This window comes from Scyliorhinus torazame, chromosome 17 (genome assembly GCF_047496885.1).
Source record: "Scyliorhinus torazame isolate Kashiwa2021f chromosome 17, sScyTor2.1, whole genome shotgun sequence".
Taxonomy (NCBI): domain Eukaryota; kingdom Metazoa; phylum Chordata; class Chondrichthyes; order Carcharhiniformes; family Scyliorhinidae; genus Scyliorhinus; species Scyliorhinus torazame.
In genome coordinates this window covers 50,127,450-50,144,227 of record NC_092723.1, presented here as the reverse complement: position 1 = coordinate 50,144,227, position 16,778 = coordinate 50,127,450, and the positions used below count along the sequence as shown (strand labels likewise).

General features: G+C 53.9%; 1 protein-coding gene across 9 annotated transcripts in view; it reads left to right on the top strand.

Moving 5' to 3' along the window:
• Nucleotides 1-16,778, top strand: part of LOC140393867 (troponin T, cardiac muscle-like) — a 78,650-nt gene that overhangs the window by 36,936 nt on the left and 24,936 nt on the right. For 5 of the 9 annotated variants that reach the window (XM_072480411.1, XM_072480406.1, XM_072480412.1 and 2 more), the window contains 3 exons: nucleotides 4,682-4,700; nucleotides 6,825-6,885; nucleotides 8,164-8,280. In XM_072480411.1, the coding sequence (XP_072336512.1) occupies nucleotides 4,682-4,700; nucleotides 6,825-6,885; nucleotides 8,164-8,280 (197 nt within the window). The remainder of the gene's footprint in view (nucleotides 1-4,681; nucleotides 4,701-6,824; nucleotides 6,886-8,163; nucleotides 8,281-16,778) is intronic. The other 4 variants (XM_072480407.1, XM_072480413.1, XM_072480409.1 and 1 more) reach the window with 1 other exon arrangement.

The window sequence follows — 16,778 nt, the reverse complement described above, 5'->3', positions numbered from 1 at the left end:
GGCTGTGATGCAGCCCGATAGGATGCTTTCTGTGGTGCATCTGTAAAAGTTGGTAAGGGTTAATGTGGACATGCCGAATTTCCTTAGTTTCCTGAGGAAGTATAGGCGCTGTTGTGCTTTCTTGGTGGTAGAGTCGACGTGGGTGGACCAGGACAGATTTTTGGAGATGTGCACCCCTAGGAATTTGAAACTGCTAACCATCTCCACCTCAGCCCTGTTGATGCTGACAGGGGTGTGTACAGTACTTTGCTTCCTGAAGTCAATGACCAGCTCTTTAGTTTTGCTGGCATTGAGGGAGAGATTGTTGTCGCTACACCACTCCACTAGGTTCTCTATCTCCCACCTGTATTCGGACTCGTCGTTATTCAAGATCCGGCCCACTATGGTCGTATTGTCAGCAAACTTGGAGATGGAGTTGGAACCAAGTTTTGCCACGCAGTCCTGTGCGTACAGGGAGTAGAGTAGGGGGCTAAATACGCAGCCTTGCAGTGCCCCGCACTATTGTGGAGGAGGTGTTGTTGTTCATTCTTACTGATTGTGGTCTTTTGGTCAGAAAATCGAGGATCCAGTTGCAGAGTGGGGAGCCAAGTCCTAGGTTTTGGAGCTTTGATATGAGCTTGGCTGGGATTATGGTGTTGAAGGCGGAGCTGTAGTCAATAAATAGCAGTCTGATGTAGGAGTCCTTGTTTTTGAGATGCTCTAGGGATGAGTGTAGGGCCAGGGAAATGGCTTCTGATGTGGACCGGTTACAGCGGTATGCGAATTACAGTGGATCAAGGCGTTCTGGGAGTATGGAGGTGATGCGCTTCATGATCAACCTCTCGAAGCACTTCATTATGACTGAAGTCAGGGCCACTGGATAGTAGTCATTGAGGCACATTGCCTGGTTCTTCTTTGGTACCGGTATGATGGTGGTCTTCTTGAAGAAGGTGAGGACTTTGGAGTGGAGTAGGGACAGGTTAAAGGTGTCCGCGAATACCTCTGCCAGCTGGTCCACGCAGGCTCTGAGTGCATGACCAGGGATCCCGTCCAGGCCCGTCACCTTCCGAGGGTTCACTTTCAGGTAGGCCAATCTGACTTTGGAAGCTGTGATGGTGGGTATGGGTGAATTATGGGCTGCTGGGGCACTCGACGACGGATTGTTGGTTAGTCTTCTAATCTGTCATAGTCTTCTACACCTCTATCAAATCTCCTCTCAATATCTTGTCCTCTAAGTAAAACAAGTCTGATTTGTAAAAAAATAGTTTTATAGTTAAAACACCTGGGGCGAAATTCTCCGGTATCGGCGCGATGTCCGCCGACTGGTGCCCAAAATGGCGCAAATCAGTCGGGCATCGCGTCGCCCCAAAGGTGCGGAATGCTCCGCATCTTTGGGGGCCGAGCCCCAACCGTAAGGGGCTAGGCCCACGCCGGACGAATTTCCGCCCCGCCAGCTGGCGGAAAAGACCTTTGGTGCCCCGCCAGCTTGCGCGGAAATGACATCTCCGGGCGGCGCATGCGCGGGAGCGTTAGCGGCCGCTGACGGCATTCCCGCGCATGCGCAGTGGAGGGAGTCTCTTCCGCCTCCGCCATGGTGGAGACCGTGGCGTAGGCGGAAGGAAAAGAGTGCCCCCACGGCACAGGCCCGCCCGCGGATCGGTGGGCCCCGATCGCGGGCCAGGCCACTGTGGGGGCACCCCCCGGGGCCAGAGCGCCCCGCGCCCCCCCCCAGGACCCCGGAGCCCGCCCGCGCCGCCTTGTCCCGCCGGTAAGGTAGGTGGTTTAATCTACGCCGGCAGGACAGGCATTTTAGCTGCGGATCTTCGGCCCATCCGTGCCAGAGAATCGCGGGGTGGGGGGGCCCGCCAACCGGCGCAGCGCGATTCCCGCCCCCGCCGAATCTCCGGTGCCAGAGAATTCGGCAACCGGCGGGGGCGGGATTGATGCCAGCCCCCGGCGATTCTCCAACCCAGCGGGGGGTCGGAGAATCTCGCCCCTCATCTTTGGAATGATTCTGGTAAATCTCTGCTGCACTGTCTCACGGACCCTTGCATCCTTCCAAAAGTCTGGTGACTAGGATTGAAAGCAATAGTCCATTTGTGGCCTCAGAGAAGCTTTACGTAGTTTCAGTATAACTTACCTGCTTTGGTACTTAATACTTTTATTTATGAAATGCAAGATCCCACTGCTCTCCTAATATGCCATCTTAAAAAAATCTATGTGCATGAACCCTCAAGTTCCTCTGGCCTTGAACACATTTTAGAACTCTGCCATTTGGTCTATATTGGCTTCTCTATTCCTTTTGCCAAAGTGCATCAGCTCACAATTCTTCGTATCAAATGTCACCTGCCATTTGTCTGCCCATTCTGCTAGCCTATCTTCATGAACATGGGTATTAATCCATTTAAAATATTATTCACACCAATAAATGCTACCATTGTGTTTGGGAACAAAAATGGAAAACAAATTGAGCATTTCAAACTATAGAACATAGGAATTATGGCACAATTCATCTGCTTTCAGAAGAAAATACCTATTGCTTACATTCATCATGATTTTTATACACTGTGCAGTAACAAAGAAGATTAACGTGTAACGTGTTCTCAACTACCTTTTTGTGGTCAGGTTACCATGCCAATGAACATGGTTCAGTCCTGGATGTGGTTAACAGCAAAATGTAATCACAGTAGTTACGCATGGACTTGCTGCTGTTTAAGCTGTTTATTAGATTTAACAATGATTTAGTGTCATACACAAAAGACTATCTCAGTTATGTGTCAATTCTAAAACTGAGTAAATTGTATTAATAAGATCAGGAAGATTTCCACACAGGCTTTTTTCAGACAGCGCACACTAACAATTTGCATGCAAAATAAAATAATCTTTCACGACACCGCAATGCTAGCAGACCAAGGTGGGTTAACACATTTTCTTAGATGCTGTTTTTGCTGGTAATCAAATGTGTTGTCAGAAAGAATGACTGAAACTAGCAGTTTTGTAATTGTCACAGTGAGAGTGTAAGGGTCTTTTCCATTTGCTTTTAAAATTCCTAAAAAATGCCTTCTCCATAATTTATACAGCAAGAGGTGAAAGAGATGGGGAAGGAGAAGAGGGTATTTATGTTTCCTGTTGTAACAGCATTGAGACTTTATGAATGCAATCACACTTTTGATGAAACTCACCCAGCCTTTACTTCATACGTCCTTTTATAATATCCCTGTGAAGCACATTTGGGACATTTATCATGTTAATGGTGCTATATAAATAAACATTGTTGTTGATTTTCTGCAAAAGTACTAATCAGCCTAATTATGCTCTCCTCTTCATCTGATTTGCATTGTGGGATAAATGACCGATGCTGTAATTTACACTTTATTGTCTCTGACTCAATCAGTTTATCAATACAGAGAAAACAGTTAAATGGATCCTTATCTTTTGCTCAGAAATGTCGTTCATTCAATTATTTTATTCTTTCATCCATTCTGTTGCGCCATGTTTGGCAAGAAACTAACAATGAGTGAAAATGATTCTAATTAGTGTTTTAGATAAGTTTTTCTGTCAAGTGCTTCATTACAATAACCACTTCACAGTACTTTAAAACAAATCTTTTTTAAAAACCTGTGATATAACAATCTGTTTTGCCATTTCACTCTGATAACCTGACAGATTTTTAGCCCTTTCAGCATTACAATAACTTTAACCTTATCAGCAAGGGAACAAATCTCCTACTTAGAGGTGACAATTGCATTAATTCACAGATGGCGATGTAGTCACAGTAGCCGAAATGTTTGCAGTCCACGAAAGTATGCACAATTTACCAGTATTACAAAGTCTGAGAATTAGCGCCCGATGAGGTGGTTTTCACATCCGAACAAAAGTGTTTGTCACTTTAATTTCCAGGAGTGCTCAATCCCTTGCAACTGATGGGATTAATGGTGGGCTGCTGGCTGGTGGGGCGAAACTTTGAAACATTGACCAGGATTCTCTGTTGTGAGTTCGCCTGCTACCGCTGCCAGCAAGGAAGGGGAGATTTTGCCTGCCGTTCACTGGCGGTGTGATTCTCTACCCCCACCACTTACCAATGAGATTTTCCATTGAAGCCTCCCCATGCCACCAGGAGACCCACGGGCAGGGGTGCACTGCCAGCGAGATCAGAGAATCCCACCACCAGCGATCGGCTGGAGAATCCCGTCCTTTGGCTTTAGTGAGGCAATACAGCAAGGAAGCAAATAATCCAGATTTTTTGGCAACTTATTTACATGTTTTATTCATTTAGCAAGAAGCATTGGATATAAAAATTAGAAAGGGGGTTTGCGTTTGCAGCTTTTATTCCTTTGAAACACATCCTACATAGATACCTCAATGAAGGCAATGTTAATTCCCTGCCAAACATTAACCAACCTAATCTGATTTAAACTACAAAAGAACTATTGACTTGATCTGAGGCAGTGTTCTGGTTGACTGATATTTTATTTCACTTCAGTTTTTATCCTCTCCTTGTTAGGCTCTGATCATTATTCCCAAGCTATACAAGAACTGAATATTTAGTGCGTCCTTTATCAAGTATTCTTAATATTGCAGATCTCTGTTAAAAGTAATTGTCAACCAACATGTAAATAATCCAGACCTGAATAATGTTTATTTTCTGACTTTTAAATTTACTAACAGATGTCTCATTTTCCCCTTATATTCCATACCTAAGAAGGAAAGCCAAAGCCAAAGTAAGAAAAGTTAATTTCTTTCAGTCATTTCTGAAGCTAAATGATTATTGAGGCAGCTCTGTTTTGTATCATGGCTCAATGCAGATATTTTATGCTTTCGATGTGGGCTCTGGAACAATGGTAACACACATACTCCTCTAAGTCAGAAGGCTAAGGAGTTAAGTCCCAACCCAGACACTGGATTGACATTTAATGGAGTGCTTGATTGTCTGCTGTATTTCACATCACACCCAACCTGATCTCTCCAATGTGCTTAAAAGATCACATGGCACTATTCAAAGAAGATAATTAGAATGCCTTCAAGTACATGGCCAATAATACACCCACAAAATTATGATTATTTAAAAAATGATAATCTCGCTGTTATCTCATTGCAGTTTGTGGGTCCTTGCTCCAAATGGCTGCTGCATTTCCCTATGTTGCAACTGGAAAGGCACTTTTGGTAGAAGGGTGTTGCGGGCCCAGGGTACATCCCCTTTGTCAGAATTGTGAGGGACCAGGGGCGGAATTCTCCCGAAACGGCGCGATGTCTGCCGACTGGCGCCCAAAACGTGCCAATCAGACGGGCATCGCGCCGCCCCAAAGGTGCGGAATGCTCCGCATCTTTGGGGGCCGAGCGCCAACATTGAGGGGCTAGGCCAACGCCGGATGAATTTCCGCCCCGCCAGCTGGCGGAAACGGCCTTTGGTGCCCCGCCAGCTGGCGCGGAAATTACATCTCGGGGCGGCGCATGCGCGTGAGCGTCAGCGGCCGCTGACAGTTTCCCACGCATGCGCAGTGGAGGGAGTCTCTTCCGCCTCCGCCATGGTGGAGACCGTGGCGGAGGCGGAAGGGAAAGAGTACCCCCATGGCACAGGCCCGCCCACGGATCGGTGGGCCCCGATCGCGGGCCAGGCCACCGTGGGGGCACTTCCCGGGGCCAGATCGCCCCGCGCCCCCCCCAGGACCCCGGAGCCCGCCCACGCCGCCTTGTCCCGCCGGTAAGGCAGGTGATTTAATTTACGCCGGCGGGACAGGCAATTTATCGGCGGGACTTCGGCCCATCCGGGCCGGAGAATCGAGCGGGGGGGCCCGCCAACCGGCGCGATTCCCGCCCCCGCTGAATCTCTGGTGCCGGAGACTTTGGCAACCGGCGTAGGCGGGATTCACGCCAGCCCCCGGCGATTCTCCGACCCGGCGGGGGGTCGGAGAATGTCGCCCCAGACCTCTAGATATTGAGAATAAAACAGAAAATGCTGGAAAAACTCAGCAAGTTTTGTTGTATCTATGGCAAGAAAAGAGTTATATTGGACTCAAAACATTAATTTTGTTGTTCTCTGCCGAGATGTTGCCCAATCTGTTGAGTTTCCCAGCATTTTCTGTTTTTATTTCAGATTTTCAGCATTCGCAGTGTTTTGCCTTTGCTCTAGATTTTGAGCCTTGGGCTTCTTTACAATGGAGCTAGCTGAATATTGGACCCTCAGCAGTAAAGAGCAGTAGATTGGGCAAATGGGTAAATGTTTCTGATTTGGGATTGGACCGGGCAGGATCCAATTGGGGTCAGGAACCAGGAATGGTCTGGCAAGGTTTGGGCTTGGACCAGGGATTGCAAGGTAGGGGATTAGTGGGGGATTTCAGGGGTGGTAGATCCAATGTGTTTGCTTATCTTCCATCTGAGCTACAGAAAATGATGATCAGAACGCCCATGGAAATCCAAACTCACTTTTTACTTCTGCTAACATTTTCATTCAACATGACTGTGTTTCCTTCTGAAATTAATTAATGAAAATTTAATCTGTGTGTATCTCCTGTCAGTAACTGGCAATTTTCAACCAAAGCCATGGTGTAACCTTCTGAAGTGAAGGAAGATCATGTGATGGTTCCAGTTGCCAAAATACAATTACAGGGGTTTTCTCTTTAATCTTGACTTGCTACATACTTTGGGCAGGTTATGGTCATCTGAGGAGATGAATGTTTATGGAAAAGATCTAAAAAGCAGGAAACCTAAAGGAAATTAGCTTGAGTAAAAACCTAAAAGCGTGAGATGTTTTGCCTTTTCAAATGTGATGTCCTCAACAATTGAACGCAGGAACTTTGTGAGCAACACATGTGATCTAAACTATTTTTTTTTTTAAACTTTTGTAGACTTTTCATGCCCAACCTTGTGCCACCAAAAATCCCAGATGGAGAAAGAGTCGACTTTGATGTAAGCATCTAAATTGCCAATTCTTTCCTTATTTTTCTGAGTAAACAATGGTTTACATTTAATTTTTTAAACAAATTATTGCTAATCTGTACCTCAATTTCAAAGACTCAGTTGTTATTTTTTAATTTAGAGGACCCAATTCATTTTTTCCAATTAAGGGGCAATTTAGCATGGCCAATCCACCTACCCTGCACATCTTTGGGTTGTGGGGGCAAAACCCATGCAAACACGGGGAGAACGTGCAAACTCCACACGGACAGTGACCCAGAGTCGGGATCGAACCTGGGACCTCGGCGCCGTGAGACAGCAGGGCTAACCCACTGTGCCACCGTGCTGCCCTTCAAAGACTCAGTTTTGCTCCATTCCTCTGGGTACTCTTACCTCACAGAAATTGATTGTTCTCGGTCTTCCAAAGTCCAATTGACTAAACATCCAGTCATTTAGCAAAGAAGATTTGTGATTTCCACAATGCTGTATATGGGAAAAATGCATTGTGCTGTTAACCCTCAATGACCTAGCTCTAATTTTAAGATTATCATTCCTATTCTGGATTCTTGTGCCAGAGAAAATAGTTTACCTGTATCTACACTTGTTAATGCGTGTGTACGGTTCTACTGTTTAACTAGAGGGCCCATCACAACAAAGAACATTATATTTGTTTCCCAGCATTTACAGATGGTAGCTCCCAGCAGGAGCTTACTCCTGGCTAATAGAGTGTCATGAGGCCAACTGTGGCATCTGTTTTTAATGTCGATTTTTGAGTCACTTCCACAGTTAAGCCACAGAAACTCTATAGTGCAGAGGAGGTCATTCGGCCCATTGAGTCTACACTGACCCCATAAAGGAGCATCCTACCTATGCCCACTTCCTTGCCCTATCCCTGTAACCCCACTTAACCTGAACATATTTGGACACAAAGGGGCAATTTAGCATGGCCAATCCACTTAACCTGCACACCTTTGATCTGTGGGAGAAAACCGGAGCACCCAGAGGAAACCCACACAGTCAGGGGGAGAAAGTGCAACTCCACACAGACAGTCACCCAAGGCCGGAATTGAACTCGGGTCCCTGGCGCTGTGAGGCAGCAGTGATAACCACTGTGCCACCATGCCACCCTTATTCTGTAATGTAACCTGGATGTGACTAGCTAACTCAAAGCCTTAATTGCCCAGCTTGTTTCAAGCTAAATCACAGATTTAGCTGTGTCTCGTATCTTCAAAAATATGAAAGGTCGTCAAATGTGAATGAAGCTCACTTATATAACCATCTATTTTGCAGGACATCCATCGGAAACGTATGGAGAAGGATCTTTTGGAATTACAGACCTTAATTGAGGTTCATTTTGAGAACAGAAAGAAAGAAGAGGAGGACATCATTGCCTTGAAAGAAAGGATTGTGAGTTGCAACCTTTTTAAGGGTTAATTGTGTGAAGGGTGTAGAAATTCTGAAATCTGTGAACTTTCGCTTCTAAGAGTGGTGGATTTTGACGGGTTGGGTGTTCCAGTTCTGTGTATACCAACATCATGGATAGATAGTACCAGGGGCACATGTAAGGTTCCCAGTCAACAAAGCAAGTTATAAACTGTGGCAGTTGAAGACAGGTTAGAAAGTGTCTCTTGGCAAGCTGTCACAGTGCCTCCTCATGCAAAGGGTACAACTGAAAAACGTCCAGCTCCAGCCTTCGGGAATGCAGGTCATGAGGTTAGCCTGCACCCCAGTGGATTCCACTAGCGTCATTCCACAGCTCCTGACATCATCTGAATTATCAACATCGATGATCTATGCAGTTGCTGAGAGGCCAAAGATTCACAATTGTGCGAAATCTATTCCTGGCTGCTCTTCCTCTGTCAATAGCCTTGAAGAACCTGCCCTTGCATGGCCCTCAAAGCCTGTGCAAGGCCAGACCTGGTGTATCTGGTTCCTGGCCTAATTTGCAGTCATCCTGCTGCACTTAATGAAAGTGCTTGAAAGGGCCCTTATCATTTTAAAGACATAAAACAACTTAAATCAGAAAAGACCATTTGGCACATAATGGCTTGGTTGATTCTTTGCAAGAAGAATCAAAACTAACCTCACTGCACCACTCTCTCCAAATTTGCCACCAAACCTGATTTTTGGTATATTTAAATAATTTCAAATTGTGATTATTGCAAAATAGAGGATTTGTTTTTATGGAATATCTAGCCCAGGATAAACAATAGAATATGACAAAAAGCGGTCCAAGTATCTGTAGTTTGCAAAGATTGCACCTACCAGCTGCCAGCATTGATATAACAAGAGTATGCAGAGCCAATGGTAGGACATCTCATTTACACTGCTGGGTGCCCATGTTACCATGGGAGCTACTTGAACATTTAGTAACCATTAGCTCAGTGGTGGACAACCTGCGGCCAGGGGGCTACATATGGCTTATTAGGCTTTTGAGTGCAGCCCACAAGACATTGTGTTGACTGTTGCCCACGGGCAGGGATAACGCATTCCGCTGATTTCCATCCACGTCACTTTTTTCCGACCACTATAGTTGAAGTGATATGTACATAAAGCAAGTGCAAGTGAAGTTTTTTTTTAATTTAAAGTGCCCAATTTTTTTTCCAAATAAGGAGCAATTTAGCCTGCCCAATCCACCTACCCTGCACATCTTTGGGTTTTGGGGGTGAGACCCATGCTGACACGGGAAGGGCAAGTGAGGTTTGGTGCGTGCTGATTGTACACAACATTGACTGAGAGCCGTGCACTCCCTTTGCATCCAAATTGTAAATATTTATTTTGTTTTTACCATTTGAAGTATATGATTAAGTATTTTTTATAACACATGAAATATTCAGTGTGTATTTAATCTTAATCATGGGGTCAAGGGGCGAAATTCTCCGTTATCGGCGCAAAGTCCGCCGATCGTCACCAAAAACGGCGCAAATCCGACCTTCATCACGCCGCCCCAAACGTCGCAAAGTCTCCGGCCCGGAATGGGCTAGCAGCGACGTGACGGGATTAGCGCTTGCTAGCGTGGTTCACGCCGTGCGGTGTCATACACGCTGCACGGCATGACTGCTCATCAGGACGCGCTGCTCCCCCCCACCCGACCGGAACACCCGACCGAAACACCCGCCCGGATGGCCGCCCGCCACTCAGCCCTGAGGTTCCAGTCACGGGATGTGGAGGCGCTCCTGGACGCAGTGGAGCAGAGGAGGGAGGCCCTGTATCCCGGGCACGGCCGCAGAGTTGCCCCACGCCACAGCCGGCGTCTGTGGAGGGAGGTGGCAGAGGCCGTCACCGCTGTGGCCCTGACACCACGGACAGGCACCCAGTGCCACAAGAAAAGTGAACGACCTCGTCAGAGCAGCCAGGGTGAGCCTCCCCACTTGCCCGATATGCATATCCCCATATCCCCCCTCCCATATCCCCCCTCCCCCATATCCCCCATATCACCCCTCCCCATATCCCCCCTCCCCCATATCCTCCATATCCCCCCTCCCCCATATCCCCCATATCCCCCCTCCCCCATATCTCCCCTCCCCCATCCTCATATCCGCCATATCCCCCATATCCCCCCTCCCCATATCCTCCATATCCCCCCTCCCCATATCCCCCATATCCCCCCTCCCCCATATCTCCCCTCACCCATATCCCCCCATCCCCATATCCGCCATAGCCCCTTCCCCCATATCCCCCTCCCCATATCCCACTCCCCATATCCCACTCCCCCATATCCCCCCTCCCCCATATCCCCCATATCCCCCCTCCCCATATCCCCCATATCCCCCCTCCCCCATATCCCCCATATCCCCCTCCCCATATCCCTCCTCCCCCATATCCCCCATATCCCCCCTCCCCCATATCCCCCCTCCCCCATATCCCCCCTCCCCATATCCCCCCTCCCCCATATCCCCCATATCCCCCCTCCCCATATTCCCCATATCCCCCCTCCCCCACATCCCCCATATCCCCCCTCCCCCATTTCCCCCTCCCCCATATCCACCCTCCCCCATATCCCCCATATCCCCCCTCCCCCATATCCCCCCTCCCCATATCCCCCCTCCCCCAAATCCGCCTTCCCCCATTTCCACAAGTGAATCCAGCCCTAACCTTAACCTCTGCAATACACGCGCACCCGATGGCGTGCATTCATATACCTGTCTAACACTGTTGCCTTTTACCCCTGCCACCAGCTCCGCCCCCCCCCCCCCCACACAGGAGAAACGCGCACACAACAATAGGGAGCATGTGAGGATTGGAGGAGGCCCCGCTGATGAGAGGCCACTGACCGTACACGAGGAAAGGGCCCTGGAACTGGCTGGCGGACCTGAGGACCGGGAGGTTGCTGATGCAGAGGTCGGGGGCGTACTAGCAAGTGAGCCACCGACAGCCCGTCCCCATATCCCCCCTCCCCTATATCCCCCTCCCCCATATCACCTGATCACTGCCTGCGTGTCTAAACATGCATGCTTCATTGTGTATCGCAGGAGCAAACGTCGAGGCACCCATCCCCGCAGATGCAGACCGCCCGCAGGATGCCCCTCGGAGGCCACGGGAGACGGAGAGACCCGGACCCTCCGGCATGCGACGTCCGCAGGATGCCCCTCGCACACCACGGGAGACGGATAGACCCGGACCCTCCGGCATGCGACGCCCGCAGGATGTCGCTTGGAGACCACTGGAGACAGAGAGACCTGGAGCAACAGGGAGACGACGCCCCCGTCTCATGCGGATGCGACGACGCAGGTGTGTGCCACCCAGCGACGAGAGGGGCAGCCACAGGCCCCCGTCACAGCCGAGCGAGGACACCACTCCCCAGGACACCACTACCCAGGACACCACTACCCAGGACACCACTACCCAGACACGCCTACGCGGGACAGCACTACCCAGGAAAACGAAATACCGGACAGTGATACAGAGTGGATGGGTGGAGACGAACCCCCACCCCAAAGTGCCATGGACTCAGAGTGGGACGAAGAGCACGACACAACTCCACTGCTGTCACCAACACCCTCCACCATCGCAGAAACACTCACCTCGGTTGGGCACTTTAGTGATGAGGCATCTGGTACACACTGATGCGCACAACACAGCCGTCCCGGTACAGCAGGTGGAGGTAGGAGCAGCAGAGGGACCGGGCGGTCGGAGGGCAGCCCAGCCCAAGCGAACATCTGCCGCCCAGATGGATCCCGGGTTCCTGGAGTTACCACACCCACCCATAGATCCGATGCAACCACCGAACCGGAGACGAGCGAAGAGGGTGACGGCCGACTTGCGGCGGCTGCAGTCGCACGTGGAGGAATCCACCCGTGTCCAGGAGCTGGGAGTGGTGCCGGTCATACGTGCCACCCAGGCCGACACCGCACGGGTGGCGTCCGCGGTGGAGGCAATGGGTGATACGGTGTCAGACATGGGGAGCGGTTTGCGAGGCCTGGGGCTTTCCGTGCAGGCGGCGTCTGTGGCCCAGGACATGGCTGCCCTCTCACAGGAGGCCATGAGCCAGTGCCAGCGCCAGATGGCAGAGGCGCTCAACGCCATGGCCCAGTCTCAGCAGTCCATAGCCCAGTCTCTGCAGGCCATGGCCCAGCCTCTGCAGGCCATGGCCCAGTCTCAGCAGGCCATGGCCCAGTCTCAGCAGGCCATGGCCCAGTCTCTGCAGGCCATCGCTGAGGGCATCGGCGCCAGTGGCCATGTGCGAGCCGGCGTCGCACTGTCACAGACAGGGTTTGCCAACCCCCTGGGCTCCATGGCTGCAAACCTGCAGACCCCTGTCGATACCAGCACGGACCTCCAGGACTGGCAGCGCCAGATGTCGGGGGGGCGTCGGATGGCCAGTCCGTTCGCATCCCCCACCCATGTAGAGGCCTGGGGGCCATCGGGCACCCCGAGGGAGGAGGAGGTGGTGTGGTCCGTCCCGGCTCCCTCTGTAGGGGAGGTCCCGGTACACCGCGACACCTCGGACTCCCCCCCCTTCCGTCCCAGGTGCATCGGGTGGGCAACGGGCAGGACAGGCTGGCAGCTCGCCATCCCAGTCGCCCGGGCCGCAGCCTGGCCCATCTAGGCCAGGACGCCCCAGGAAACGGCCGCCAAAGGGATCCCGTGTCAGAGGGCAGGAATCACAGGAGTCCACCTCCAGTTATGCTGTGCCGTCTGGGGAACCACGTAGACATAGTCAAAGGGCCCGTAAGGCCAAACAATTAGACACTGAGTAAGTTGGCACGGATGCAGGGCACAGATGAGTGTTAGGGGCTAGGGCACGTGCATGAACTCCTTTGGTTATTAAAGTCAATGTTACACCTACAGAAGCTGCCTTTGTGCTCTGTCCAAAGCGTGCGGGGGTGTCATGTACGTTGAGCACAAGTGTTTGTGTGTGAGGGGTGGTCTTACCTCAGCCCCAGGTGAGTCTGCCCCCTTCCCCCTGGGCCGCCATCAACATCCCCCGGGCAGAGGACGGGACCGTGCGCTGCAGTGTCACAGCCGCATGCAGGGATGGTCCGGGTGGATGGTGGTACTGTGGCCATGGGTCAGACATAGTCCAACGATGTGGAGCCAGGAGCTCATCGCAGGGCGGGTTGTCATCAACCTCCATGGCCTGCAATAGACATACGTCCACCGGCAACTGTGTGAGCCCGGCCGCAGGTGGATCGGCAATGGCGGTGGTGGTGTGCATGCGGGTGGGGTGGGTGGGGTTGGGGAGGGGGGTGAGGGTGCTGGGTGGGTGGATGGGTGGGGGTGGGCTGGTCGGCTGCTGCCATGGTATGCGGTCTGCGGCCATACTACCCGATTCCCACGCCCATCTAGTCAGTGAAGCGGGCGGCTATCAGCCTGTCCCGTGCCCGCTGGGCCAGCCGGCAACGGTGGACAGCCACCCGCCCGTGTCTAGCCCGTCTGCCTTAAAATAGCCCCCATCCCCCTCATCTGGGGAGGACTGTGCCTCTTCCTGCTGCTCCTCCACTCCGCCCTCCTCTGCCTGCGGCACATCGCCCCTCTGCTGGGCTATGTTGTGCAGGACGCAGCACACCACAATGATGCGTCTGACCCTATCTGACCGATACTGGGGGCGCCCCCAGAGAGGTCCAGGCACCTGAAACGCATCTTCAGCACGCTAAAGCACCTCTCTATCACTCCCCTTGTCGCTACATGGGCATCATTGTAGCGGTTCTCCGCCTCATTGCGTGGCCTCCGTATAGGCGTCATCAGCCACGATCGCAATGGGTAGCCCCTGTCACCCAGCAACCAGCCCCTCAGCCGGGGATGGCGTCCCTCATACATGCCGGGGATGCATGACCGTGACAACATGTATGAGTCGTGTATACTGCCCGGGTACCGGGCGCAGATGTGCAGGATCATCATGCGGTGGTCGCAGACCACCTGTATGTTCATCGAATAGGTCCCCTTCCTATTGGTGAACACGGCCCTGTTATCTGCAGGTGGCCGCACGGCGACGTGCATCCCATCAATCGCGCCCTGGACCATGGGGAACCGGGCCACGGCAGAGAAGCCCACGGCCCGGGCATCTTGGCTGACCCGGTCCACAGGGAAGCGGATGTATCGGTGCGCCATGGCATATCGGGCATCTGTCACTGCCCGGATGCACCGGTGCACCGATGTCTGCGATATGCCGGACAGATCCTCACTCGGTGCCTGGAATGACCCCGTTGCATAAAAGTTCAGGGCCACCGTAACCTTGACGGACACGGGGAGAGGGTGTCCCCCGCCAGTGCCACGCGGTGACAGGTGTGCCAGCAGGTGGCAGATGTGTGCCACGGTTTCCCGCCTCATCCGGAGTCTCCTCCTGCATTCCCGGTCCGTGAGGTCCTGGTATGACTGCCGGGGCCGGTACACACGGGGCGCCCTCGGGTGCCTCCGTTGCCGTGGGGCCGCGGCGTCCTCCTCCCCCTCCTCGTCCTGTCGGTCAGGTGTCCCTCCAGCCTGGGCTGCTGCCGCCTGCCCCTCTGCAGCAGCCTGCGCCGCCTCTCTGGCACGCTCCTCCTCCTCATCCAGGGCAACATAGACATTAGTGGCTGCCGCCACGGCAGCCATCATCGCTGGATGATCGGAAAACATGACAGCCTGGTGCAGGGGGGTGGGGGGGGGAACGACGACATGTCATCATTGCCCATACCCCCTCCTCCCCCCAGCCAGGTGGCATGGACCCAACTGTTGGAGGCTGGCACCTGGCCAGGTGGACCAAGTCACTTGCCCTCGCACCCCCCCTCCCCGGCATGGACCACCCCCCCATCCCCCCTCCCCAGCACGGACCCCCCAACCCCCCTCCCCGGCACGGACGCCCCCATCCTCCTTCCCGGCACGGACCCCCCCCATCCTCCTCCCCGGCACTGACCCGCCCCCATCCCCCCTCCCTGGCACGGACCCCCCCCCCATCCTCCTCCCCGGCACGGACCCCCCCCCATCCCCCCTCCCCGGCACGGACCCCCCCATTCCCCCTCCCCGGCACGGACCCCCCATCCTCCTCCCCGGCACGGACCCCCCATCCTCCTCCCCGGCACTGACCCCCCCCCACCCCCCCTCCCCGGCACGGACCCCCCCCATCCTCCACCCCGGCACGGACCCCCCCCATCCCCCCTCCCTGGCACGGACCCCCCCATCCTACTCCCCGGCACAGACCCCCCCCCCCCATCCCCCCTCCCCAGCACGGACCGCCCCCATCCTCCTCCCCGGCACGGACCCCCCCATCCCCCCTCCCTGGCATGGACCCCCCCATCCCCCCTCCCCGGCATGGACCCCATCCTCCTCCCCGGCAAGGTCCCCATCCCCCCTCCCGGCACTCCCCCGGAGCCCAGCCCACTCTAACCCCCCCCCCCCCCGCCGCACACACACACACAAAACCCTACACACACCTCTCCCCCACACATTCAGACTGCGGCCACGCCATCGCCTGTCCAGCGGCCAACCCCCCAGGCCGTCACCCACCTCCACGCTGGTCGGCGTAAACCTTGAGCACAGGTTGACGCCGATTAAAAGGAGGTTTGATTTACGCCGACGTGACCCGTCATCATGTTGACGGGACTTCGGCCCATCCGGACGGGAGAATATCGGCAGGCCCAAAATCGATTGCCTTGCGCCCACCCGTGCCATTTTCTCCCTTCGGAGACTTTGGCTGGCGGCAGGGGTGGAATTCACGGCGGCCAATGGCCATTCTCCGACCCGCTGGGGGGTCGGAGAATGACGCCCCTCGTTAGTGAACAAGCCTGGGGCGAAATTCTCTGGAAACGGCGTGATGTCCGCCGACTGGCGCCCAAAACGGCGCAAATCAGACGGGCATCGCGCCGCCCCAAAGGTGCGGAATGCTCCGCATCTTTGGGGGCCGAGCCCCAACCTTGAGGGGCTAGGTCGGCGCCGGCCGAATTTCCGCCCCGCCAGCTGGCGGAAAAGGCCTTTGGTGCCCCGCCAGCTGGCGCGGAAATGACATCTCCGGGCGGCGCATGCGCGGGAGCGTCAGCGGCCGCTGACGGCATTCCCGCGCATGCGCAGTGGAGGGAGTCTCTTCCGCCTCCGCCATGGTGGAGACCGTGGCGGAGGCGGAAGGGAAAGAATGCCCCCACGGCACAGGCCCGCCCGCGGATCGGTGGGCCCCGATCGTGGGCCAGGCCACCGTGGGGGCACCCCCCGGGGCTAGATCGCCCCACGCCCCCCCAGGACCCCGGAGCCCGCCCGCGCCGCCTTGTCCCGCAGGTAAGGTAGGTGGTTTCATTTACGCCGGAGGGACAGGCATTTTAGCGGCGGGACTTCGGCCCATCCGGACCGGAGAATCGAGCGGGGGGGCACCGCCAACCGGGCGGCGCGATTCCCGCCCCCGCCGAATATCCGGTGCCGGAGACTTCGGCAACCGGCGGGGGCGGGATTCACGCCAGCCCCCGGCGATTCTCCGACCCGGCGGGGGGTCGGAGAATCTC